The sequence below is a fragment of the Chlorocebus sabaeus genome, chromosome 1, assembly GCF_047675955.1.
Source record: "Chlorocebus sabaeus isolate Y175 chromosome 1, mChlSab1.0.hap1, whole genome shotgun sequence".
In the NCBI taxonomy this organism is placed as follows: Eukaryota; Metazoa; Chordata; class Mammalia; order Primates; family Cercopithecidae; genus Chlorocebus; species Chlorocebus sabaeus.
This window is the reverse complement of record NC_132904.1, coordinates 90858727-90884422: the sequence shown is the minus strand read 5'-3', so window position 1 is coordinate 90884422 and position 25696 is coordinate 90858727. Positions and strand designations below refer to the sequence as shown.

General features: G+C 43.3%; 1 protein-coding gene and 1 long non-coding RNA gene across 2 annotated transcripts in view; one reads left to right on the top strand and one right to left on the bottom strand.

Annotated features, from left to right (window-relative positions):
* The first annotated feature begins 430 nt into the window (after nucleotides 1–430).
* The window catches only part of LOC119626592 (uncharacterized), a 124425-nt gene continuing 99159 nt past the window's right edge, over nucleotides 431–25696 (top strand). The window contains exons 1-4 of the long non-coding RNA XR_012094422.1: nucleotides 431–1898; nucleotides 2856–2893; nucleotides 10272–10347; nucleotides 16478–16554. This is a non-coding gene — a long non-coding RNA (uncharacterized lncRNA). The remainder of the gene's footprint in view (nucleotides 1899–2855; nucleotides 2894–10271; nucleotides 10348–16477; nucleotides 16555–25696) is intronic.
* Nucleotides 4622–7993, bottom strand: IZUMO1R (IZUMO1 receptor, JUNO). Its single transcript, XM_008020551.3, has 4 exons — nucleotides 7090–7993; nucleotides 6138–6347; nucleotides 5559–5694; nucleotides 4622–5434 (listed from the first exon to the last, which is right to left on the bottom strand). Exons 1-4 carry the CDS (start codon nucleotides 7294–7296, stop codon nucleotides 5166–5168), a joined length of 822 nt encoding a protein of 273 aa, XP_008018742.1. The 5' UTR covers nucleotides 7297–7993; the 3' UTR covers nucleotides 4622–5165.

Genomic DNA, 25696 nt, shown 5'->3' with positions numbered 1-25696 from the left:
ATAACCTTCTCTAAAAAATTAAATGAAATTCCGGATAGTGCTGAAGTTGGGTTTTGTTTTTGTTTTTGTTTTTTTTTAAGATAGAGTCTCACTCTATCACCCAGGCTGGAGTGCAGTGGTGCAATCTTGGCTCATTGCAACCCCAACCTCCCAAATTCAAGAAGTCCTCCTGCCTCAGCCCCTCAAGCAGCTGGGACTACAGGTGCATGGCACCACCACGCCCAGCTAATTGGACAGTGCTGAAATTTGATATATGGTTGTTAGCATCCCAGAGAGAACCATCCCTATTCTGCCATGCAAAGGCTCCACACCCCAATATAGCTCCTGCTAACTTGGTCTCAAGAGACTAAATACACAGATGGACAATGACCAGACCACATATAACAATAGAACTCTAACCCATTATCTATAGTAACCAGCCCAGAAGCCATCCTACTATCTTGCAAGTCAGACTTGTAGGACATCAGAACTCTCTCTCTAGCAATTAGCCTAGAAAGCCGAACCATCAGCCCTGCGGTAGCCCCAAACAGCCAGGAGTCGATTAATAACTGTTCCCTAATTTTTGTCCCTGGGATTGAAAGACTGAATCTACAAATGAACAATGGTTAGCTGTATATAAAACAGGATTCTGATCCACTAGTAGCCCAAGAAGCCAACCTATTAACTGCACTTGGTAAGGGATCTTACCTTCAGGAAGATGCAGTGTAGGGAGCCAAAGAATAATCCCTGTCACAATTGACCCAACATGGTCAAGAATTTTTTATTAATAGCCAGCTTTCTTATTTTTGGCTCCATTTACAACTTAGGACCAATCAGAAAAAGCTAAGTATGTTCCCTGAACCAAACACATAGGATGCCCATTTCCAGTTAGCCTGCCTACAGCTGCCCCTGCACAGCCTCTGAGCCTAGCAGACTTAAAGCCTTCCCTTTTTTTTTTTTTTGAGATGGAGGCTCGCACTGTCACCCAAGCTGGAGTGCAATGGTGCGATCTCAGCTCACCGCAACCTCTGCCTCCCGGGTTCAAGTGATTCTCCTGCCTCAGCCTCCCAAGTAGCTGGGATAACAGGTACCCGCCACAACACCAAGCTAATTTTTTTGTATTTTTAGTAGAGACAGGGTTTCACCATGTTGGCCAGGATGGTCTTGATCTCCTGACCTTGTGATCTGCTCACCTCAGCCTCTCAAAGTGCTGGGATTACAGGTGTGAGCCACCATCCCTAGCCGAAGCCTTCCCTTTTATCCACTCTAAAACTTTCCCACTCCCCTCCTTGCCTTGAGTCTCTGGCAAAATGCAAGTGATAGTAGCTGACTTCCTTGCAAGCTCTGAACGAATAGCCTTTGCTTGTTCTTATTTGGGTATCTTCATTAATTTTCACACTCTGAAGCAAGGTCTTTCTCTCAACAAGCTCTTCCCACATACCAATAAACCTTTACAAATTGTTACAAATAGCAGCAGTGCTGCTATTTAGGGGAAATGAAGATCCTTATATAAAACCATGGAGGAAACCTAAAATAGCTCACTATAAAATCAACTCAGCTCCTCATTCTTAAATATGACAGCCAAAGATAGACAGTCAAAGCCACCAGACTCAGAGAGAACCAGCAGCATGTAGGAGAAAATCAAGGAAACAGAACAGATTGACCTTGGAGGAAACAGGTCATTCAGAGACTCAAAACAAGCTTAAAAACATTCTAATTAGATCTTCAGTGACATTTGAGAAGATATTACATCCATGAAACAAAAAACAGCAGGCTGTGGAAAAAAAAAAAAAAACGAAATAAAAAAGTATCCTGGAAATTAAAAGTGGATTGCCGGAATTAAAAAGATTGGAGGATTAAGTTGAGAAACTCAAACAGAACAGAGAGCAAAAACATAGCCTGAACGTCTGGCAGAAAAGGTAAGTCACATTTTGTAACTTTTTCATAGCTAAACCCAGAAATGGTTAGAAGGGGTGCTCCTAGGGTAGGAACCTGGTGGATGGGTGAACTGACAGCTGCTCTCTCGCTTTGCATTAGAAATCCTTTGGCCGATGTGTGTGAGCCATGTGCATGGATCACTCTGATTAAAACACACAATCTAACTGCAAATCTGACAGTTCTACTCCATTGCTTACAACCCATCACTCCTCCTGTTGACCAAAATTAAGGCTATTTGTAACAATTTGCAAAGGTTTGTTGGAAGCAGAAATAATTTACAAAGGTTTATTGGAAGCCAAATGTGAATACTGACCCAGGAAGACACACTAACAAAGTTGGGAGTCTTCTGGAGTGTTACATGTTGGAAGGCTTTTTATAGGAAAGTTTAGGAGAAGGGAGGAGATTTCGCATCCTGAAGTTGTCCTTTTTCATTGGAGGGTACAATATAGAGGTTACAATTATTGGATACAGATTGCAACATACAAGCTAAAATGTCTATGTGGAAGACAATCAATAAAACTTTAATATGTAAATTTAAATCAGCACTCTTGGCCGGGCGCTGTGGCTCACACCTGTAATCCCTGCACTTTGGGAGGCCGAGGCAGGTGGATCACAAGGTCAGGAGATGGAGACCAGCTTGGCCAATATGGTGAAACCCCATCTCTACTAAAAATACAAAAATTAGCTGGGTATGGTGGTGGGTCCCTGTAGTCCCAGCTACTAAGGAGGTTGAGGCAGGAAAATCGCTAGAACCTGGGAGGCGGAGGTTGCAGTGAGCTGAGATTGTGCCATTGCACTCCAGCCTGGGCGACAGAACGAGACTCTGTCTCAAAAAAAAGAAAGAAAGAAAAAAAATCAGCACCCTTTTCAATGTCGGTAGGCTACACATTAAGCAGTATGCGAACAATTTGGGAACTCACAATAAGATTATTTTTCAGGGAAAGGATGTCACCATGAATCACAAGGCCTACCCTAGGTGAGTTAACTTGGAAGCCTTTTTACTTTTAAACTGTCAAATGTGACCTGTGGGTTATGACTCCTAATCCCATGAAGTGGGAGAATTCAGTCTCTTTCCTGACTGTGACTTGCCACCAGCCATCCCTCCCTCTCTCCCACCACTCCCAAATCCACGTCAGTTCCACTCAACTACAGACCAGGCTGTTCAGTGTAAGCCCGTGAGCTGGAACTGTGGGCTCAGACTTAGCTGGTTTCAAACCTACTTATATTTATGTCCCAATCTGAAAAATGAGAAGAGTAAAAAATGAGGATATTATAATACAAGGATAATAAGGGTTTTGTGAGGATCAAATGAGCTAATATATATTATGTACTTCTCAGAGATCCTGGGTGCAAGGTAAGTGATCAATAAGTATCAAGTTATTAGGGCTTCCAGACTACTTGTTTTGTCCACTCCAATTTTAACCTTCCTTTGGCAATTCCTTATATTTAAAAACACTTTAAAAAGAGCATTAACCTCTCAGCTTTATTATCAACCACACACCCACAGACACCTCAGTTTTCAAGAGATTTTCAATTTTTTAAGCTCTTTAAGAGATTTTTGATACATTCATATGTATTTTTGAAGCCACAAGCTATTAATTTAAGAGCAATTGAAGGTCCTGCTTCATCTGGCTCATACCTTGGGGCCTCCACTGGGTTTTGACTAGCACTTCCCTTCTGTTCTCAGTGAGCTGCCCTCTTTCTTTGGGGCTCCAGCCTCACCCCTTTGTGAGGCCTTCTCAGAGACCCCCACCCAGCCCCTTTCTTTCAGATTTCCTATGACCAGCTTTGTCCCCACTGCAGCTGTCATCTACTACTCTAGACACTGAGGGCCGCACTTGGAAGGACGCTCTTTGTTGGTTTTGTGACTCCAGTGCCTCCCCTGAGACAAGGTCTGCTCAGTGGATGAGGCTGTGAGGCCGGTGCAGAAGGAATGAAGGCCGAGTTTAAGCAAAAAGCGAGGCTGGCTGGTGTCTGACAAGAATGAACAGTTGTCAGAAAAGCCAGTCAAATCAAGTGCAGCCATGCTAGAACCCTCTCTTTGTCAAAGAAAATGTTGTGGGGGAAAGCATCATCTACTGCTGGGAAGCCGCCCAACTCCAGGCTCCAGAAGGGGCTGGGTGGGCAGGTCAGCTGCTTGTCCACTTACAGCCGGGGTGCGAGGTCAGGACCCCATGCCTGGTGCAGTTCTAACACTTCATTCTTGAGGTTGTGGCGTACCATCTGAGGAGCACACACTATCTCCTGGCAAACAAGGTTGCTAGCTTTTTCCTTTTTCTTCTTTTTCATAAGTTAAATCCAACTAACTCATTCCTTTCAGCAGAGAGAGAAACCAAGGCAGTCTTAATGAAGATCACAGGAGTTGCCAAAAGTCATATAGAAAGCAAAGAGGCCAGATTAGAACTTGGGTTTCCAAAATTTTAGACCAGTGTGCTGTGATTCTGGGGTAAAATGAATGGGTTAAAAGGAAGAGGGAACCCTGAAGGCAGTCGAGATAGCAGCTTTAATTTTGGCAGCCAAAATAGAGCTGATGCTCTGGGTGGCCCCATCCCTCTCGCCCTGGCTTTGGGTCCTTTGTATGGGGTGTCGCTTGTTGCAAAAAAAGAGGCATTGAAAGTACTCCCATCAGAGAGGTGTTGTGAGGATGTGTGGCAGATAGTAAGAGGGTAATAATTGTTAGGCAAGTAACAACCTAACTCTGAGGCTTCAGCGCAGTGGGCAAACCGCTTGCCGCTGTGTGCATGCTAGGTCCCTGCTCGTAAAGCTAAGACAGAGGAAGTCAAGCAGAGGAGCGGTTGAGTGCCGATTTATTGGAGACACCATCGGAGGACGGGAGGCCAGGTCTGCCACCATGAGCTCTGTCATAGAAAGGGGTAGGCGTGCACTGGATGGGAAAAGTCCTCGAGCCCCTTGAAATCTCCCATCCCTCAAGGCAGGAGGGGGCCAGTCACCTTGGTACTTCCAGCCCCCAGCTGCCTCCCAGGCCAGCTAAGGCAGAGCAGAGCAGTGGAGGGGGCCTCAGGCCAAATGTGCAGGGCTCAGGCACCAGCGGCTGAAGCCTCAGTGGCCACTTCCTTCCTCAGGCCCTCCCCTAAAAGCAGTGGCATGGGCTGGGAACTGCAGTCCCACCCAGTCCCTAGCCCATGCCACTGCTTTTAGGGGAGGGCCTGAGGAAGGAGGTAGGCTGTGGCCTGGCCTGACCCACAGTTGGCGGACGTGCAGGAATGTGGGTTGGAGAAGAAGGGCTCTCAGGAAAGGAACGGCAGGAACACGGAGCAGACCATGAGGGTGCAGGATAGTTCCCAGGATGGGGCAGAGCTGGCGAAGAGGCGGGCCACGGCCACATTGGGGTTGCCCTGAGCAGGCTCAAACCACTTCTGGAGACACCGCCCACTGTTCCGTCGCTCAGGGCTGGCCTTGAAGGAATTGCTCCAAGTCTTCTCACACAGGTCAGCTGGGGTGGGGAAGTAATGGGAGAAAGGGAGGCACTGGGCCCCTTTGGGGCAGCGGTTCTTCCCTGCAGGGGATGGAGGAGGGACAGCTTACCTCCTACTCCCTCATCCCTAGCCTCTGCACCTGCACCCTTGTGGGGACCACCAAGGGTCCTGCTTCCCCACCAAGGCGTTGTCAGCACCACTCACCCTGACTCCAGTCCCAGCCGCCACGCCAGTTGGATTTGCATGTGTAAGACAAGTGACAGTCTTCCCACCACTCCTCACAGTCCTCCTGGCACAGCGGTGCATTCACGACTCGCTCTCCCTGCCCACTCGGGGCCTCCTGGGTGCAGTCATAGCCAGAGATAAGAACATTAATAGCAGAGATGTGAAGATTACTAATAGCTACAGTGGTATTTGTGCCAGCTACCATACGTACATCATCTTCTATAAAGTCTCTAAGTATTATTTTACAAATAATACCAATGAGGCTAAGAGATTTAATAGTTTGTCCCGGGCTATACAGCTGGTAGGGACAGAACATGAGACTGAGGCTCAGGTCTGTCTAACTCCACCAAACCTTCTGTGGTGATAGCCCTGCATCCCACTGTTGTCAAAACAGTCTCCCCCATGTGGTTCTCCAGCAGGGGCCTCTGGGTCTGCTCCTGTCCATAGGGAGATAACACCTCCTGTTCCTGCTAGCATCCTGGAGGCATCAGCGTAAGATAGGGTGAAAGCTCTGGCTGTTAATATAATAACAGAGCATTGCACAGATCTGCCTCCTACCTCCCACCCCAGGCTTCCCACTGGCTGGATCCAGGGCCCCAGGTTTGGGGAGCACTCATAGAAGCAGATGGCCTGGATGAAGTGCTTCCGACAGCCAGGCATCAGCAGTCCACAGTGAAACAGGCTGAAGTTGTAGAGTGGGGACACATCCAGATGAGCTTCCCAGCTTGTCGTGAGGGTGCAGCAGGCATTGTCCTTCCAGGGGATGCACTGAAGGCAGACGAAGAAACAAAAGGCCCAGGCATAAGGGGCAAGGATTGCCGGGTGTCTAGGGAAGAAGGGCGCTGAAATGAAAATGTCCCTTAGGAGAAGGCCTGAGCAAGTGGGATGCCTTTATCTGGTAAGCCCCTACATAAGAGGAACCCTGATAATCTCTCAATGTTTACCCAAAGGGCAGAGGCACCTGCACACTGACCCCCTGCCACAGGCTGCTACAGTCCTCTAGGAACACAACTTCTGGGCTCTCAGCTCCTGAGAGGCAGCAGAAACCTCTTAGGGCAAAGCAGGTAGAAGAGCCCCAGCGAGACCTAGGGGAATCTGGGGTTGCATTGAGTGGGGAGGGTCTCATAGGCAAAATGCCAGCTGTGTTCTTCCTCCCACATCCCTGGCAATTGCCTTTAGGAGCTTGGGGAGGGGTTACATACGTTGTATGTTTCCCCAGGACCTGTTGGCAGGAAGGCTTGTTTTCATCTATGCCAAGTCAACAATGGACCTCTGGGATCACCATCTGCCCCGGCTTTCCCAGTGGCTGGAGCAGCTCAGAAATGGGAACTTTGAATCACTTGGCTCTTATGGTCTCAAAAAGGCATAGTCTCTTTCCATCTAGTTGTCTTTGCTCAACTCCCAACCCCAGGAACCAAATGATCAGGGTTGATGAGGTTTGGAGACCATCTTGGCATTTGTGTCCCTTCCCTGATCTTCCCCGTCCCATCCCCAGGTCTGGCCACTGTACCTCCTCATAGAGCTTGTCTTCTGGGCCGGGCACTCTCTTGTGGTGTTTGGCATTCATGCAGATGTTGAGTAGCTCGTCCCCAGCCCAGGTGGGCATGACTGTCAACAGCTCTAGCAGGAATGGCCACCACCATGCCATGGCCTGCTGCAGAGAGACCGATGCTGCACACTCATTGGAAAGGATACCCCACTCCACCCACTTCATCATAGCAGGCACTGAAAAAGGAGGATAGGCTTCAGTCTCCCTCAAGTGACTGCAACACTTTGGCTGTTCCTAGGACCTTCTGTTGGAGGCAGCATCACGGAATGTCAGGGCAGGTAGAATAATCCTCGGAGGCCTGACACAGTGCTGGAGGCCTTGCTGGCCCTGCAGAGCCAGGGAAATGCCGAGGCATGAGTCAGATAGGAGGAGCCTTCTACATCCACAGCCTGATCCCCATCACAGGAATGAGGAGGAGGGCCCTTCCTATATCCAACTCTGTTCTGGGTAGTAGTGGTAATGAGAGGTAGTAGAAAGAGAGACAAAGCAAAAGGCAGAGGGGCCCCGGGCCTCAAGCACCCAACCTCTTAGGACACAGGGCCCCTCAGCTTCATAACCCAGGAACCCATGGCTCCCCCAGTCCCCCAGGTCTGGCAGGAGCCTGACCTGGACCCATCATGGTGAAACTGGAAACTTCTAGCCTACCCTGAGCTAAGAGCCTCAAACATCCTGGGGAGGAAGAGCCCAGTCCCCTCTTCAGAGTCCAACCTCAAGTCCAAATCTAAGGCTGTTCTCTCTCCAGATCACCAGTTTCAAGTTCAGCCATGACCTCGAATATTTTTAAAGAATCAGGTCTGTTAGGTAAAAGGAGGAAAGATGCTGCCCCTTCCAGCACTCTCTTCATACTCACTTTCAAGGCAGGGGCCTCCAGGTGCTCCTGCTCCCTCCTCCCCCTGAAACTGTGAGGCTGAGGAGAGTTCCACGTCCCACCCATTTATTACCCAGTCTGATTTCTACTAGGTCCAGGTGCAGGAGGAGAACTCCACGTGGCTCCCATTAAACAGCGTCTGTCTTACTCAGCTCTGCAGGCCTGTGGGTTCTAAGAAGTTTGCTTCCTCAGAGAAACAGACCCCATCATAGGCAAGATCTGGGGCTCTTCAATAAGCTATTGGGTTCAGCTCTCAGCTCTGCTACTCACTAACTGGCTCCCCTGGAGAAAATGACTCAAACTCTGTTAGTTTCCCTCTCTGTAAAGGAAGTTTTTATTATGAGATTGGGAAAAATACAGAGAAAGTTCATGAACAAAAACCTTGGCATTGTGCCTGGGATAGAGGAAGTCTTAATGATTTTAAATTGTATTCTTTTATCCTCTCTCCACACGCCCCTCCTATATTCTGTTCCATAGCTCTACCTGCCCTTCACTGTTAGCCAGGCATCAGCTCAGTCACCTGGTGGCTTTTCCGACAGTGTCCTCGCACAGCCCGCAGGAGCTACGGTCCCTGCTGGAGGGCAGACCCAGGACACAGGATGCAGAGATGAAGTGTGGCCTTGGGGACCCAAGAATTTAAACATATGAACAAAGCCAAAGCAAACAAAACAAAGAATGTCCCTCCATAACCCACCAAACAGCCCCCCTTAGCACACAGGAATCGTTGTCCTGTGAAATATTCTACAAGGGTCCTCAGCAGTGATCATATTTGCAAGACTATCCTTTTCAGCTAAGGAGAGACTAGAAACTTGGATAGGATTCTTGGGAGAGTCCTAAAGATGATAAAAATGCTGGAAAAGGAGCATATTTCTTTGTTTTTATAATATGTTCTCTCTGTCTCTCTGAAAGAGAAGTAGCTGAAATCAGTGAAGTTTTATTGATACAAAGGAAATGAAAACAAAACACTAAAAGCATTTTTTAATGGAATAAAATAAAATACATTCTGTGGTGTTCAGCTACACAATTGATGTGTAAAACGTGTACTCATGTTGGAAAATGACATTCTCCACACCTGGGTAGTCACAGCCATTGAATGCGGAGCACAAACAAGGATGCAGGCACTGGCCTGGTGCCGTCTACAGGATCTGATGTCTCAAAAAGACCTCCAATGTGAACACCCTCCTTGTTTTAGCTGTGGGGAAATTAAGGCTCACAGGTGCGTAGTGGAGCTGGGATATAAATTCAGGTGTATTCGACTCCCTATCTAATGCTTAAGGACCAGGTGAGGGAGAAACCTCCAGGACTAAAAGAGTAGATACTGTCTGGTTCTCAAGTGAGGTCTCCTTCTTAAAAAAGCTTAAATGCCATAATGAGTTTGTACATGCATTGGGAGGTGTGTGTTGGCTTTATTCTAGAAAAGTGACGGTTATCAACCCATTCTCCCATGTTCCCACCTGAAGCAGAGCCTGGAGTCTCCTCCTTAGGTTCAGATACCAAATGGTAATAGCATCTCCATAGCCTGACAGGGGGAGAAGCAGGCTCTCATATTCTGTTCAGTTCCTCACGAATATTCAGGAAGCTCCAAGCCTTGACAAGGTAAGAGATTTAGGGTTTAAGGTTCAATTTTAAATGACTGTGGAGGTGCCAGAGCCAAGAATCCAGACATGAATCACAACAGTAATTATTGAAATGGAAATAGGTCCTCTGACAACCGTCCTTCCTAGGGTGGGAAGAAGCACTAAGGGCGGCTTGCTAACTCTCCGGGACAAAGCTGTAGGAAATGAGCTAAAATTGCAGCCAGCGTATATGCAGGTGGAGGGAGGGAGGGAGAGAGGGAGGAAGGAGTTACCCAGTGAGTGAGGCTGCCTTTCAGAGAACCATCAGGCCGGCCAGCATCTGCTCTCGGGAGAGGCAGCTTGAGATCCTTGAGCAAAGCTTATTTTTGCCTTATTGTGACTGAGTCTTCCAGAGCAATCTGTTTTCTGACTGAAAGCAGATAAATCAAAGCTGACTGTAGATGAAGCAATTTGAAGTGGCTGATTCAAAACAATTTTATTCTAAAAACACACACACACACACACACACACACACACGTACACACACAACAAAACAGAACACTTCCATTTCCAAAAGAAGAGGTACAGCTGCCTTCAGAGGGCTCTGAGGGAGGACAAGGAGGTCAGGGCAGTGGGTGAAGCAACCCAGCCTTGGCTCTGGTTTGGGGCCACTGAAGATGCTGGGCAGTGATGACTTCTCTCCCCTCTCCCGTCCTCAGGTCACCCAAGGGGCTGAAGCCCACTGACTTCGAGAACAGACTACGAAAGTGAAGAGCTAGAGCCTGGAGTCTCCTGGTGAGAATCCGCTGTCAGAGGCCAGCCGAAGGGGACTTCAGTGATTCCAAGTTCTTAGTGGGTCTCTCATGAATTCTTCTCACCCCAAACCCGATTGACCATCCTCATCTAAACTCTTAATTGGTTTCTGTCTAGGGCAGGTAAACAGGGATATTAATTTATTCTTCCCTCTATGTCTATCTAATCGCCGAAGCTGTTGATTTCATTTTCTAAATCTCTCTTGAATTCACATCCCTTACTTACTGTCTGGACCATGATCAGCTCTTGCCTCAGTTACTGCAACAACCCCCTAATTAGCTCTCCCACCCTTTAATGGAGCTTTAATCATGTAGCAGCCATAATGATGTAATGTCTCAGAATTTTTTTAATTTGTATAAATTTAAGGGTATAAGTGCAGTTTGGTTACATGGATATATTGCATAGTGGTGAAGTCTGTGCTTTGCACATTGTATTCATTATGTAATTTCTTATACCTCACCCCCTCCCGCCCTTCCGAGTCTCCAACGTCTATTATTCCATGTTCTATGTCCATGTGTACACATTATTTAGCTTCCACTTTTAAGTGAGAAAATGCAGTATTTGACTTTTTGTTTGAGTTGTTTTACTTAAGATAGTGGCTTCAGTTCCATCCATGTTACTGCAACATACATGATTTCATTCATTTTTATGGATGAATAGTGTTTCATTGTATATATTTTACCACATTTACTTTATCCATTCATCTGTTAATGGACACTTAGGTTGATTCCAAATCTTTGCTATTGTGAATAGTGCTGTAATAAACGTAAGAATGCAGGTCTATTTTTCATATAATTATTTCATTTCTTTTATCAGTATTTTCATTATGAAAGTTTTCAAACATAAAGTTGAGATAATTTTATAGTGAACTCTCTCCCATATGACCACCACTTAGATTTCACCATTGCCATTTTATTATATTTTCTTTATTATATATTTAGCCAACCATCCTTCTCTCTATTCAGGTATCAGTCTTATTATTTTTTATGCATTTCAAAGTAAATTGCTGATATCAGTAAACTGATGTCTTCCTAAGTAATTCAAACCTGCATTATCATTAACCAGGGTTCAACATTTGTTTGCAGTCTTTGTTTTTCAGAATGATCTTTTAAAAATGTAAAGACAGTTATGATACTCCCATGTTTAAAACCTTTCTAGACCTTAAGGTAAGTCCCAGATCCTTAACGTGGCACACCAGCCCTTTTAAATGTGGTTTTTATTTACTTTTCCATCTTAATCTGTTGTCCTTGCTCTCATGGATGCTCTGGGCACTCCTGAGGCCTGATGGCCTGTCATTGTCCTGCCCCTTGCAGGGGCCCCTCTTCCAGGGCTGTTCTGTCATAGCCCAGCCTCTGTGTCTAGGGATACATACCCTTCAGCTCTCAGAACTGAAGGCTTCCTGTCAAGGAAACTTGCATGGCCGTCATGGGCTGGTGAGATGTCTCTTGGAGCTTATGCTTGCTGCAGTCATTGCACATACCTCCTGCCCTTGGAAATGAATGCCTGCAGACAGGCTCGACCTTGCCTCTCTTCTGTAAGCAGGTGCAGGAAGATAGTAATGATCACAGGGTCAAACACAGTCCCTGGCCCAGAGTGCATACTCTGCAATTTGTTGAGTAAATGAGGAGAAATACCTGAGTAGAATAAAACTGCATTTCTTTCCTTCCTTCCTTCCTTCCTTCCTTCCTTCCTTCCTTCCTTCCTTCCTTCCTTCCTTCCTTCCTCTCTCTCTCTCTTTCTCTCTCTCTTTCTTTCTTTCTTTTCTTTTCTTTTCTTTTCTTTTCTTTTCTTTTCTTTTCTTTTCTTTTCTTTTCTTTCTCACAGACTCTTGCTCTGTTGCCTAGGTTGGGATGCAGTAGCACAATCTTGGCTCACTGCAACCTCCACCTCCTGGGTTCCAGCGATTCTCTCACCTCAACCCCCTTCCCGAGTAGCTGGGATTACAGGTGCACACCACCATGCCTGGCTAATTTTTTGTATATTTAGTAGAGACGGGGTTTCACCATGTTGTCCAGGCTGGTCTCAAACTCCTGCCCTCAAGTGATCCACCTGCCTCGGCTTCCCAAAGTGCTGGGATTACAGGCAGCAGCCACCGTGCCTGGCCCAAACTGCATTTCTTAAAAATGTAGTTTTAACTCAGACACTTCTCTAGTTTGACCTGACCTATCCCACCTCTCTTTTCTGCCTCTCTTGCTTCCTGCTGCTGAGTGTAATAGCTCGTAACTGAGGTTTGTATGCAGTTTCACAATGTGCAATTGTTCTTGAGACATTTTCAATCCATCCAGCATCTCTTCCTGGAATATTAATTCAGACACTTCCCTAGTTTAACCTGACCTATCCCATCTCTCCCTTTCCCCTGCCTTCCTTCCTTTCCTCTTTCTCTTTCTTCTCCTTTATCATATGCTCACCCATCCTTTTCTCTCCAACTTAAGGTGACCTCTCCCTTCTCCCTCTCCCCATGCTTCTTCCCATCTCTTCCCTCTTTTCTGTTTCTCCTCTCCCTCCCTCCCCTCTCCTCTCTTCCTTCCTATCCCCTCTTTCTTTTCCTTCCCTCCTCTATTCTTCCTCCTTCTAGTTTATAGTGACCTCTTCTCTCAGCCCTTCCTCCACCCCTCCCCTCCCTGCCTTTCCTCTCTCAGTTTTCTTCCTCACTCCCAGATTTTCCAACCAGAGCTTCTTCAGTTTCTGATAATTTCTGTGATATTTCAGAGTGTTAATGCTGGGGCGTCTCATTGCCACTTGAAGAAGGCCACTTTTTAGGTCTAATCACCACAAAGGAAATGAGTTTGAAGCTCATCAACTGTTGAAAAGAGTCCAAGTAAGGGGAGAACAGAGAGCAAAACACCAATGTTCTGTGGACAAGGAATTAACTGAAAATTACAGACAGGAGAAAGAAAAAATGTCTTTACTCTCCTTATTTTCCTTCTCGGGCTGATGGCTCCCTTGCTCACCATCACACTTATGTCACATTGTCACATTCAAACCAGGCTGCTGCTGGGTGTATCAGAGGGCATTATTAACTAGTAACTAAGGTTTGCATGCAGTTTTACAGTATGCAACTGTTCTGCATACATTTTCTTTCTTTCTTTCTTTCTTTCTTTCTTTCTTTCTTTCTTTCTTTCTTTTCTTTTCTTTTCTTTTCTTTTCTTTTCTTTTCTTTTCTTTTCTTTTCTTTTCTTTTTTCTTTTTTTATTTTTGAGATGGAGTCTTGCTTTGTTGCCCAGGCTAGAGTGCAATGGCGCAATCTCAGCTCACTGCAACCACCGCCTCCCAGGTTCAAGCAATTCTCCTGCCTCAGCCTCCCGAGTAGCTGGGATTACAGGCACGTGCCACCATGCCTGGATAATTTTTGTGTTTTTAGTAGAGATGGGGTTTCATCATGTTGGCCAGGCTGGTCTCGAACTCCCAACCTCAAGTGATCCACCTGCCTTGGCCTCCCAAAATGCTGGGATTACAGGTGTGAGCCACCATGCCCAGCCTCCATATATTTTCAATCCACCCACCATCCCTTCCTGGAACTGTCCTTAGACCCTAAGTTCCACCTCAGCTACCAAACTGTCTTTTCTTCCTAGCTATGTTTTGTATAAAACCTGTGTATGTTCATGGTGGCTCCTCTGTGTCTCCTCATGTTCATTATCCCTCCCTGCTGCCTGACTTCACCACCGTTCCCTGGAATCCACTCTGGCCATATTCAGCAGCAACTTCTAAATTATCCAATCCAGTGGATAAGGTCTGTCTGGATCCTACCTGACTCCTCAGCTGCCTTTGACCAAAGTACTCAGTCCCCCCAGCCTTCTTGAAACTCACGTCTTCCTTGATTCTCAGGGCTTTCCTCCTACATCTCAACTAGTTCCTTTTTGGTCCCTTTGATAGGTTCCATTTCCTCCTTCTGCCCTTTAAGCACTTTCTGGGGCTCTGTTCTTGGTTGGACCTCTTCTCTTCTTACAGTACACTCTCTCTCTCTGGGCAATATCACCCCCAATGTGGCTTCAGTGATCATCTATATGTGGGTACTCTTAAATCTCTATACAGTCCTGACCTGTAGAATTACATATCTACATACTTCCAATGGTATTGCACTTGAATTTTTCACAGGCACCTTACACTTACCTGTTTCAGCTCCACATTCAATCTCCTTTTCTGTGCTGGCTAATGGGACCCCTTCCCTTCAGTCACCCTGCCTGGAGCTATCCTGGACCCCTCTTCCTCCACCACCTCATGCAAATACTGTAACATGATCATTCGAGGCTTGTCATCATCTGACATGGGTTACAACAGAAACCTCTCTCCCCCCATCCCATCCTCACCCTTCATGCCAGCCACACTGAGCTACTCCCTGCTCTACCGCCACTCTGTTCCTTTTCATCTGCAGCTCCATCTGCTGGGGATGACCTTTCCCTGCTTCTCCACCAGGCTGCTCATCATCTCAGGCTCTGCTCAGGCACCTTCATCACAAGAGAGCCTGCTTTTGTCCCTTCCTTTGTGGACTGTCATGGCATTCAATGCTTCTTTTCAGCATCGTGCTTAATACAGGGTGATGCAATCTTCTGCATATTTGCTTGCTCCGCCCTCCTTAGACTCTTGAGTTCCTTAAGGGTGAGGACTTTACTTTATCCTTCTATATTAGTCTGTTCTCACACTGCTATGAAGAAATACCTGAGACTGGGTAATTTATAAAGGAAAGAGGTTTAATTGACTCACAATTCCTCATGACTGGGGAGCCCTCAGGAAACTTACAATCATGGCAGAAAGCAAAGGAGAAGCAGGCACCTTCTTCATAGGGTTGCAGGACCAAGTGAGTGCAAGCAGGGGAAATGCCAGACGCTTATAAAACCATCAGGTCTTGTGAGACTCACTCACTACCATGAGAACAGCATGGGGGAAACCACTCCCATGATCCAGTGACCTCCACCTGGCCCTGCGTTTGACACACGGGGATTATGGGGATTATAGTTCAAGATGAGATTTTGGGTGAGGACACAGCCGAACCATAGCGCCTTCTGTTACAAGCTCCTGCCAGTTTATGGTACATAGAAGGGCCTCTCAATATTTGAATACATGAATGAGTGAGTGAGTGAATGGGATGTGTCAGGTGTGACAACCCACAGGGCCTGAACCTGGGGTAGAACTCAGTGTTTCTGACTCCACAGGCCATGCTCTTTCTTCACAGTCCAATTTTCAGTAGATGCCCCTCCTGCCAACCTAGTATGCTTAAAATGAAAAGTATTTGAATAGGCACAAACTTACCAGTAGCTCCTCTCAAAGGACCTTGAAATACCCCTACATAGGTATAGGTTCCTTTAGACTGGGACAATTTTATATGGGTGTAATACATACGGTTCAGTGGTCCCCTGCAGGCAAGGCTGCCCAAAGTATGACTCTTAGTGTGACTGTGTCCTGCCCCCATCTCTCCCCTTCACATCCAAGGATGTAAGCCAATGTTGGTGGCAATATTAGAATTGTATCCACTTCCTGGTGTGGGAAAGTCCAGCTAAATGGAACTGTCTTCAATACTTTCAACTCTCTATGATCACTGTTGCTACAGGCTTTTGTACATGTTATTCCATTTCACACGGGACCTCCTCCGTCATCCTCAAAACATGTAGTATCTTCCCTTAGCTAACTTGTTATTTTCTAGATCTCAATTTGAAGATATCTACATCCAAGGAAGCCCAAATCTGGGTTAGGTGTCCTTCCAGGTACTGTCTCTCATAGCTCTTGGGTTACCTCCATCACGTCACTTGCCACACTATTCTAGAACTGCCTGCTGACTGATGTGTTCCCCACTGGGCGGCTGTAAGATCCTAGACCAGTAGAGACTGTGTCTGTCAGTATCACACCTATAACCACAGTTCTGGGTACATGATAGGCACTCAGTAGGTATTTGTTAAATGAACAAGTGATTGTTTTTTAGTTAAAAAAAAAAAAAAAAGATTTCTCCTATGATTCACTTTTGCCAAGAAACATACGAGGAAAAATTCTTGGAAATCTGAGTTTCTGTGTATGGTCATATTTAGATGGTCATATACCTGTGTGATTTGCAGGCGTTTCGATGTCTACTTTGTAGAAAATGATTGTTTTTCTTCTCTTTTTTAACTTCTCATATCGCTAGATGACCTGTGTCTTGCTGGGCTCATCTTCCTGACTCCCCACAGCTCTATAAACCAGGAGGCTTGGCAAATGCAATTGGTGAGTTGTTTTTTGTTTTTTCTTAGTCAAGTACACAATTTCAAGTTTGAAGAATGGAATCAGTCGGATTATACTAGAGAAAACAAATATGCATCTTTCTGGATTTGTTTTAGTCTTTGTCTTACATTGAAAATATCTGAGAAATCTTGCAAAAGGGTTGGAAGGTCCACAATGTATTTTATAGTTTTTATAGAAAGAAAATAATGGAAAGTAAATAGTTTTAATGTGGCAAATATTTGACTCTTTATGCCCTTCTGCTTACAAATGAAAAGACAGAGAGAGGAAAGTCAATTTTCCAGGAGGCTGTGGGTAAATTGCCTTGCAATACCATCATTAAGCAGTTGCCATTTCTAGAAAAGTAAATTTTGTGATTCTTCAGAGACCTTTATTATAGACCAGTGAGATGTAACATTATGTGAAGCTCTTGAATTGCTTTAAGTTTATTTAAGACTTAAATCTCTGAAAAATGTTAATAGTTGGGAATATTCAAAGACTCTGATTTATGAAACTATAATAGATTTTAAGTTGCCAAGTGTCTTCTCATATTTGAGTTGATGCTTCCATTTTATTTTTTTATTTTTTTTATTTTTGGAATAGTTTCTTTTATTATTATTATTATACTTTAAGTTCTAGGGTACATGTGCATAATGTGCAGGTTTGTTACATATGTATACTTATGCCATGTTGGTGTGCTGCACCCATCAACTCGTCAGCACCCATCAACTCGTCCTTTACATCAGGTATAACTCCCAATGCAATCCCTCCCCCCCCCCCCCTCCCTCCCCATAATAGGCCCTGGTGTGTGATGTTCCCCTTCCCGAGTTCAAGTGATCTCATTGTTCAGTTCCCACCTATGAGTGAGAACATGCGGTGTTTGGTTTTCTGTTCTTGAGATAGTTTGCTGAGAATAATGGTTTCCGGCTGCATCCATGTCCCTACAAAGGACATAAACTCATCCTTTTTTACGGCTGCATAGTATTCCATGGTGTATACGTGCCACATTTTCTTAATCCAGTCTGTCACTGATGGACATTTGGGTTGATTCCAAGTCTTTGCTACTGTGAATAGTGCCGCAATGAACATGAACGTGTGCATGTGTCTTTATAGCAGCATGATTTATAATCCTTTGGGTATATACCCACTAATGGGATGGCTGGGTCATATGGTACTTCTAGTTCTAGATCCTTGAGGAATTGCCATACTGTTTTCCATAATGGTTGAACTAGTTTACAGTCCCACCAACAGTGTAAAAGTGTTCCTATTTCTCCACATCCTCTCCAGCATCTGTTGTTTCCTGACTTTTTAATGATTGCCATTCTAACTGATATGAGATGGTATCTCATTGTGGTTTTGATTTGCATTTCTCTGATGGCCAGTGATGACAATGCTTCCATTTTATAATCAAAGTCTGTGGAATGTCTGGTTGCCATGCATACTGGGGCTTAAGAGGAAACATTGAAGCCTCTTGCTGTATTGTCCTTAAAGACAAAGCATTGCACTCATTCACAGAAATGTGGAAAGACTTTATCTTCTCCCTTACCTGCCAAATCCCATGGTATGGTGTTTTCTTTGAATCTGGAAGATTCAAAGAGTTATTTCTACTGAAGGATGAATGGTCTCTTTGGGTGAAGTGAAGGAACCTAGTATATGAGGATGGTTGTTCTCAGAGCTGCGCCTTACCCATTCCATGAATAAGGGGAAGGCAACCAAGATTTCTCAAGCATTGGCTCTGTCCCAGGTCCTATACCAAACTCTGGAGACATCTCATCTCACTGTCTGCTAGTCAAGGGCAAAGATTGTGTCACATATGAATGTCTTGGTGTATACAACACAGTTTACATTGATTGGTATGAATGACTGCTGAATGAAGGAATGAGCAAACAATCCTGTGTAGGTGTTTTAAACCCATTTTAAAGATCACCTCAGAGAAGTTAAATAAGTTGTTCAGTCTTATCTCTTTATCACAGAACAGAAGATGTATTAGTGATAGTTAACTTTATTTATTTATTTTGTTTGAGACAGGGTCTCATTTTGTTGCCCAAGCTGGAGTGCAGTGGCATGATCATGGCTCACTGCAGCCTCAAACTCCTGGGCTTAAGTGATCCTCCCACCTCAGCCTTCCAAGTGGCTAGGACTACAGGGATGCACCACCATACCTGGCTTATTTATCTATCTATCTATCTATCTATCTATCTATCTATCTATCTATCTATCTATCTATCTATCTTTCTTTCTTTTTCTTTTTGCAGAGATGAGTCTCACTATTTTGCCCTGACTGGTCTCAAACTGCCAGGCTTAAGCGATCCTCCCACCTCAGCCTTCCGAAGTGCTGGGATTACATGTGTGAGCCACCATGCCTGGCCAAAAGTTAACTTTATGTCACAGTACAGTCATGTGTTGCTTAATAGGAATATATTCTGAGAAATGTGTTGTTAGGCAATTTTGATATCATGCAAACATCATAGAGTGTACTTACACAAACCTAGAGGGTATAGCCTACCCTCGGCTAAATATAATAGTATAGCCTGTTGCTTCTAGGCTACAAACCTATACAGCATGTTACTGTACTAAATACTGTAGGCAATTGTAACACAATGATAAGCATTTTTACATCTAAACATATCTAAACATACAAAAAGTACAGTAAAAATAGAGTATTATGATCTTATGGGGCCACCATCATCACTATTGTATGTGGTTCACTCTTTGTATTTAAGCCACAAGATATGAAAGGAAAAGAGTGAATATCACCCAAAAATCTGCATTCTGTTCTGGGGAAAGGATTAGCATGTTTCTGTTTGCACACAGGATAGTTGTGTCATGTTAGGTAGAAGTATCACCTTGTTGTCTTTATTTGGATATTAAATATGGCTTGAGAAGATGTGTATGGGTGCCAGGTTGTCAAAGGGTGGATTCATGTGGTCCTTATGTATCAAATTATCTAGGCTATTGCCCCCTATTCTCAACAAAATGGTAATCTAAGTGTTGCTAGGAAGGTATTTTGTATCTCTTGTTAAAGTTCATAATCAGTAGTGAGCAATGGAACAAGGATTTGAGGCCCAATCTATCTGGCTTCAAGTCTGTGTTCCCCCTATTCTACATTAAACAGAAAATAAAAGCCTATTGAGTGTTTCATTGGCAATTAAATCTAATAAAATCTGCAAAGTTTAAACACCTGCCATGTGGCAGCCACTGGGCCAAGTGTGTCACTCAGGTTATCACACAGCAACCCTAAATGCCATCACCCAACTATGGTCATGAAGAAACTGGGGTTTAGAATACCTCTATTTTTTGCTTAACTTTACTATGCACCATTCTCTAAAGAATGTTCCCTGAAGTTCCAGTCTCCAAAATAACAGATTCTTTTCACGATGAAAATGTTTGGGAAACATTCATGTTATCACTACCTCCTGAGGACTCAAAGTGTACATACACAATGTGTTACAGATTCCAATAAGTACTGCAGTAAAGACTTTTTTTTTTTTTTTAAGACAGAGTCTTGCTCTGTCAGCCAGGCTGGAGTACAGCAGCATGATCCCGGCTCACTGCAACCTCCGCCTCCTGGGTTCAAGTGCTTCTCCTGCCTCAGTCTCCTGAGTGAGTAGCTGGGACTACAGGCACATGCCACCACGACTGGCTAAGTTTTGTATTTTTAGTAGAGACAGTGTTTCACTATGTTGGTCAGGCTGGTCTGGAACTCCTGACTTCAGGTGATCCACCCGCCTTGGCCTCCCAAAGTTCTGGGATTACAAATATGAGTCACCGCGTCCAGCCAAGACATTTCTTGAACTCCATTTAACCCAGCATTTCAAACATATTTGACCATAGCAGCCCTTTTGTGTTATACCCATTAACATCATTGGCATGAGACTTCTGCCAAGCAGACTTAGGAAAATTTTGGCTTGCTATGTAGCACCAGGCCTCAATTTCACAGGAGCAACTGTAGGCAGGTTCTCAGACCATGTTGAGCTGCTAGGTCATGCTTATTACCTAGATAATGCTTCGTGTTTATTTATATTATATTTTTGCTGAAAATCTTGTGTGGGCTGAGCTTCTGTTCAGAGGAGTCTCATTTTGCCCACAGGCTATGTGTCATATTCCAGTGAAAGCCAATTCTTGCACCTGTGGACAAAATGAGACAGAGGACCTCTAGATTATTTTCTTATTTTTTTTCTTGTGTGCCATTTTGATTCCCACCTCATTTCCTTTACTGTATGTTTCTTAGTTATTTTCTTAGTGGTTACCCTGGAGATTATAATCAACATCCTAAATTTCTTTGAATTGATAGCAACTAACTTCAACAGCATAGAAATCTCTGCTCCTATACAGCTGCACTCCCTCTTCACATTGCTGTTGTTAACAGTTTTGTCTTTATACATTGTGTGCCAATTAGCAGAAATTTATAATTAGTACTTTTTGCATTTATATTTTAAATAATATAGGAAAAGAAAGATGAGTTACAAACCAAAAATGCAATAACCCTGGCTTTTATATTAATATTCACCTATGTTGTTACCTTTACTGGTGTTATTTCTTCATATCGTTTTGAATTCCTGTGTAGTGTCTGTTCATTTCATCCTGAAAGACTGCTTTCAGCATTTCTTGTAGGGCAGGACTGCTAGCAGTAAACTTTCTCAATTTTTATCAAAGAATGTCTTAATTTCATTTTAGTTTATTTATTTATTTATTTATTTATTTATTTTTGAGATGGAGTCTCATTCTGTTGCTCAGGCTGGAGTGCAATGGCGCCATCTTGGCTGACTGCAACCTCTGCCTCCCGGGTTCAAGTTATTCTCATGTCTCAGGCTTGCGAGTAGCTGGGATTACAGGCACCCACCACCGTGCCCAGCTAAATTTTGTATTTTTAGTAGAGACGGGTTTTCACCATGTTGATCAGGTTGGTCTTGAACTCCTGACCTCAGGTGATCCACTCGCCTCGGCCTCCCAAAGTGCTGGGATTACAGGCAAGAGCCACCGCACCCGGCCTTTTTTTAAAAATTTCATTTTAATTTTTAAAGAATATTTTTATAAACATATAATTCTTAATTTACAGGCTTTAAACTATGTCATCCTGTTGCCTTTTGGCCTTCATGGTTTCTGATGAGAAACGAGCTGTTAAACTTATTGATGATTGCTTGTATATGACTAGATGTTTCTCTCCTGCCACTTTCAAAATTGTCTTAGTCTTTTTTTTTTTTTTTGACAGTTTAATTAACATTGTGCCTCAGTGTAGATGTCTTTGAGTTTATTCTACTTAGAGTTTGTTGAATTTCTTGGATATATAGATTCATGTATTTCATCAAATTTAAGCCATGATTTCTTCAAATAGCTTTTTTGCCTCTTTCTCTCTCTCTTCTCCTCCTGGGATGCTTCTTGGTATGCTTGATGGTGTCCCACAGTTCCCTTAGACTCTGTTCCTTTTTCTTTAAAAAAATGTTTATTTTTTGCCGGGCGCGGTGGCTCAAGCCTGTAATCCCAGCACTTTGGGAGGCTGAGACGGGCGGATCACAAGGTCAGGAGATCGAGACCATCCTGGCTAACACGGTGAAACCCCGTCTCTACTAAAAAATACAAAAAACTAGCCGGGCGAGGTGGTGGGCGCCTGTAGTCCCAGCTACTTGGGAGGCTGAGGCAGGAGAATGGCATAAACCTGGGAGGCGGAGCTTGCAGTGAGCTGAGATCCGGCCACTGCACTCCAGTCTGGGTGACAGAGCAAGACTCCGTCTCAAAAATAAAAAAATAAAAAAAAATATATATAAAAAAAAATAAAAAAATGTTTATTTTTAAATTTTATTTCAGTAGTTTTTGGGAAACAGGTGGTTTTTGATTGCATAGATAACTTCTTTAGTGATGATTCCTGAGATTTGGTGTGCCCATCTTATGCAAAGGCATAAGAATGACACAAGCACTTTGGGGACTCAGTGGGGGAGGGTGGGAAGGCAGTGAGAGATAAAACACTACACATTGGGTATAGTGTACACTGCTTGGGTGATGGGCACACCAAATCTCAGGAATCATCACTAAAGAAGTTATCTATGCATTCAAAATATTTGCTTTTCCATTCCTGAGTTGCTTCACTTAGAACAATGGTTTCCAATTCCATCCAGGTTGCTGTGAATGCCATTATTTCATTCTTTTTATTATGACTGAGTAGTATTCCATGGTATGTATATTATATGACATTTTTTTATCCACTTATCACTCATTGGTTGATGGGCATTTAGGCTGGTTCCAAATATTTACCATTGTGAATTGTGCTATTATAAACATGCATGTGCAAGTGTCTTTTTCATATAATGACTTCTTTTCCTCTGGGTAGAGACCCAGTAGTGGGATTGTGGATCAAATGGTAGCTCTACTTTTAGTTCTTTAAGGAATCTCCATACTGTTTTCCATAGTGGTTGTACTAGTTTACATTCTCACCAGCAGTGTAAAAGTGTTCTCTTTTCACCACATCCATGCCAACATATGTTATTTTTTTATATTTTAATTATGGCCATTCTTGCAGGACTAACCTCATTGTGGTTTTGACTTGCATTTCCCTGATAATTAGTGATGTTGAACATTTATTCATATTTTTATTGGCCATTTGTATGTTTTGAGAATTGTCTATTCATGTCTTTGCCCACTTTTTGATGGTTTTTTTTTTTTTTTTTTTTTCTTGCTGATTTGAGTTCCTTGTAGATTCTGGATATTAGTCCTTCGTTGGATGCATAGTTTGTGAAGATTTTTCTCCCACTCCATGGGTTGCCTGTTTACTCTGCTGATTATTTCTTTTGCTATGCAAGAGCTTTTTAGCTTAATTAGGTCCCATTTATTTATCTTTGTTTTTGTTGCCTTTGCTTTTGAGTTCTTTGTCATGAACTCTTTGCCTAAGCTAATGTCTATAAGAGTTTTTCTGATGTTATGTACTAGAATTTGTATGGTGTTAGGTCTTAGATTTAAGTCTTTGATCCATCTTGAGTTGATTTTTGTATAAGGTGGGAGATGAGGATCCAGTTTCATTCTTCTACATGTGGCTTGTCAATTATCTCAGCACCATTTATTGAATAAAGTGTCTTTCCCCCACTTTATGTTTTTGTTTGCTTTGTCAAAGATCAGTTGGCTGTAAGTATTTGGCTTTATTTCTCTATTCTGTCCCACCAGTCTATGTCCTGATTTTTATACCAGTATTGTACTGTTTGCATAACTATAGCCTTGTAGTATAATTTGAAGCTGGGTAATGTGACGCCTCCAGATTTGTTCTTTTTCTTAGTCTTGCTTTGGCTATGCAGGCTCTTTTTTGGTTCCATATGAACTTTAGGATTTTTTTTTCTATTTCTGCAAAGAATGATAATGATACTTTGATGGGAATTGCATTGAATTTGCAGATTGTTTTTGGCAGTGTGGCCATTTTCACAATATTGATTCTACCCACCCATGAGAATGGGATATGTTTCCATTTGTTTGTGTCATTGATAATTTCTTTCAGCAGTGTTTCATAGTTTTCCTTGTAGAGATCTTTTTCTTCCTTGGTTATATATATTCCTAGGTGTTTTTCCTTTCTTCCTTTCTTTTCTTTTCTTTTCTTTTTTGTTTTGTTTTGTTTTGGTAGTTGTTTTAAAAGAGATTGAGTTCTTGATTTAATTCTCAGCTTGGTGATTGTTGGTGTACAGCAGTGCTACTGTTTTGTGTTCATTGATTTTGTAACCTGAAACTTTACTGAATTCATTTATCAGAACTAGGAGCTTTATGGATGAGTGTTTAGGGTTTTCTAGGTATACAATCACCACATCATTGGTGAACAGTGACAGTTCGACTTCCTCTTACTGATTTGGATGCCCTTTATTTGTTGTCTGATTGCTTTGGCTAGGATTCCTTTTCTTTATTATTTTTTCTTTTCTCTACTCATACTGGATAATTTTAATGAGCCGTTCCTCGAGTTACTGAGTGTTTGTTCTGCCTGCTCAAATTTTCTGTTGAACTCCTCTAGTGTATTTGACAAAAGTAGTTATTATGCTTTTCACCTCCAGAATTTCTATTTGTTTCTTCTTATACCTTCTGTCTGTTGATATTCTCTGCTGAGACATCATTTTTCTGGTTTTCTTTAGTTATTTTCCATAGTTTCCCCTAGTTATTTGAGCATCTTTAAGACAGCTGCTAAGTTCAATGTCTGAGCATCCTCAGAGAAAGCTTCTGGCAATGTCTGTTCTTCCTGTGAACGGGTCATACTTTTCTGTTTCTTTGCATGTTCATAATTTTTTGCATGTTTGTAACTCTGGAAATCAGATTATCCCCCTTTCCAATAATTGGCTACTGTTGTTTGTTTTGGGCTGCAGCCATCCATTTGCTTAGTAACTTTTCCTAAGAATTTGGCGAAGATTGTATTTCTTGTTATGTATGTTCACTGTTATGTCTCAGCAGTTAGCCAGTCACCTGAGAGATACTTACTTAAATGCTTGGAACCAAAAATAAAATGAAAAATACTTAGTGACATCTGCAGTCTTTGCAGATTATTTTTTAGTTGGAGCATTCAATGCTTAGCCAAATCACCTACAACCCTGTCTTAACCCTTATCCTCCTGCTTCTGTAGGGCCCAAAGATCAGCCAGAGATGCAAGCACCGAATCATCCCAGATCTTTCTGAACATTTATTCAGAGCATGCACATGGCTCTCTGGATTCCTTGATATATTCAGGAGTCCTTCAGAGTCCTTATTTCCCCATTTATCTTGATCCTCAGGCTACTCATTCCCAGAATTTTTGTTCTGTCCGCTGCTTGTCCCATTCTCCACCTCTTTCTCCTGGTGGCTGTCCATTGTATAATGTCCTTATGTGCTTTTGACAAATGCTGTCCAGGAGGCCTCCAGTCATGAGAGAATTCAAAGTGGGGCAAAACAAAGACAGTTGTCTAAGCCAGCCTCTCAAGGAACTGCCAAAAAGATTAAAATGCAGAACACAATTTATTGATAACAAGGTCTTTATTGATCTTTCTGGCACTAGCAACTAAATCACCAGGAACATGGCCACCACCAAGCTAGGGTATAGGGGGTGATAGGTTGATAAGCAAAAATGCCACACAATTTTTTTTTTATATTTATTTATTTATTTATTTATTATTATTAAACTTCAAGTTGTAGGGTACATGTGCACAACGTGCAGGTT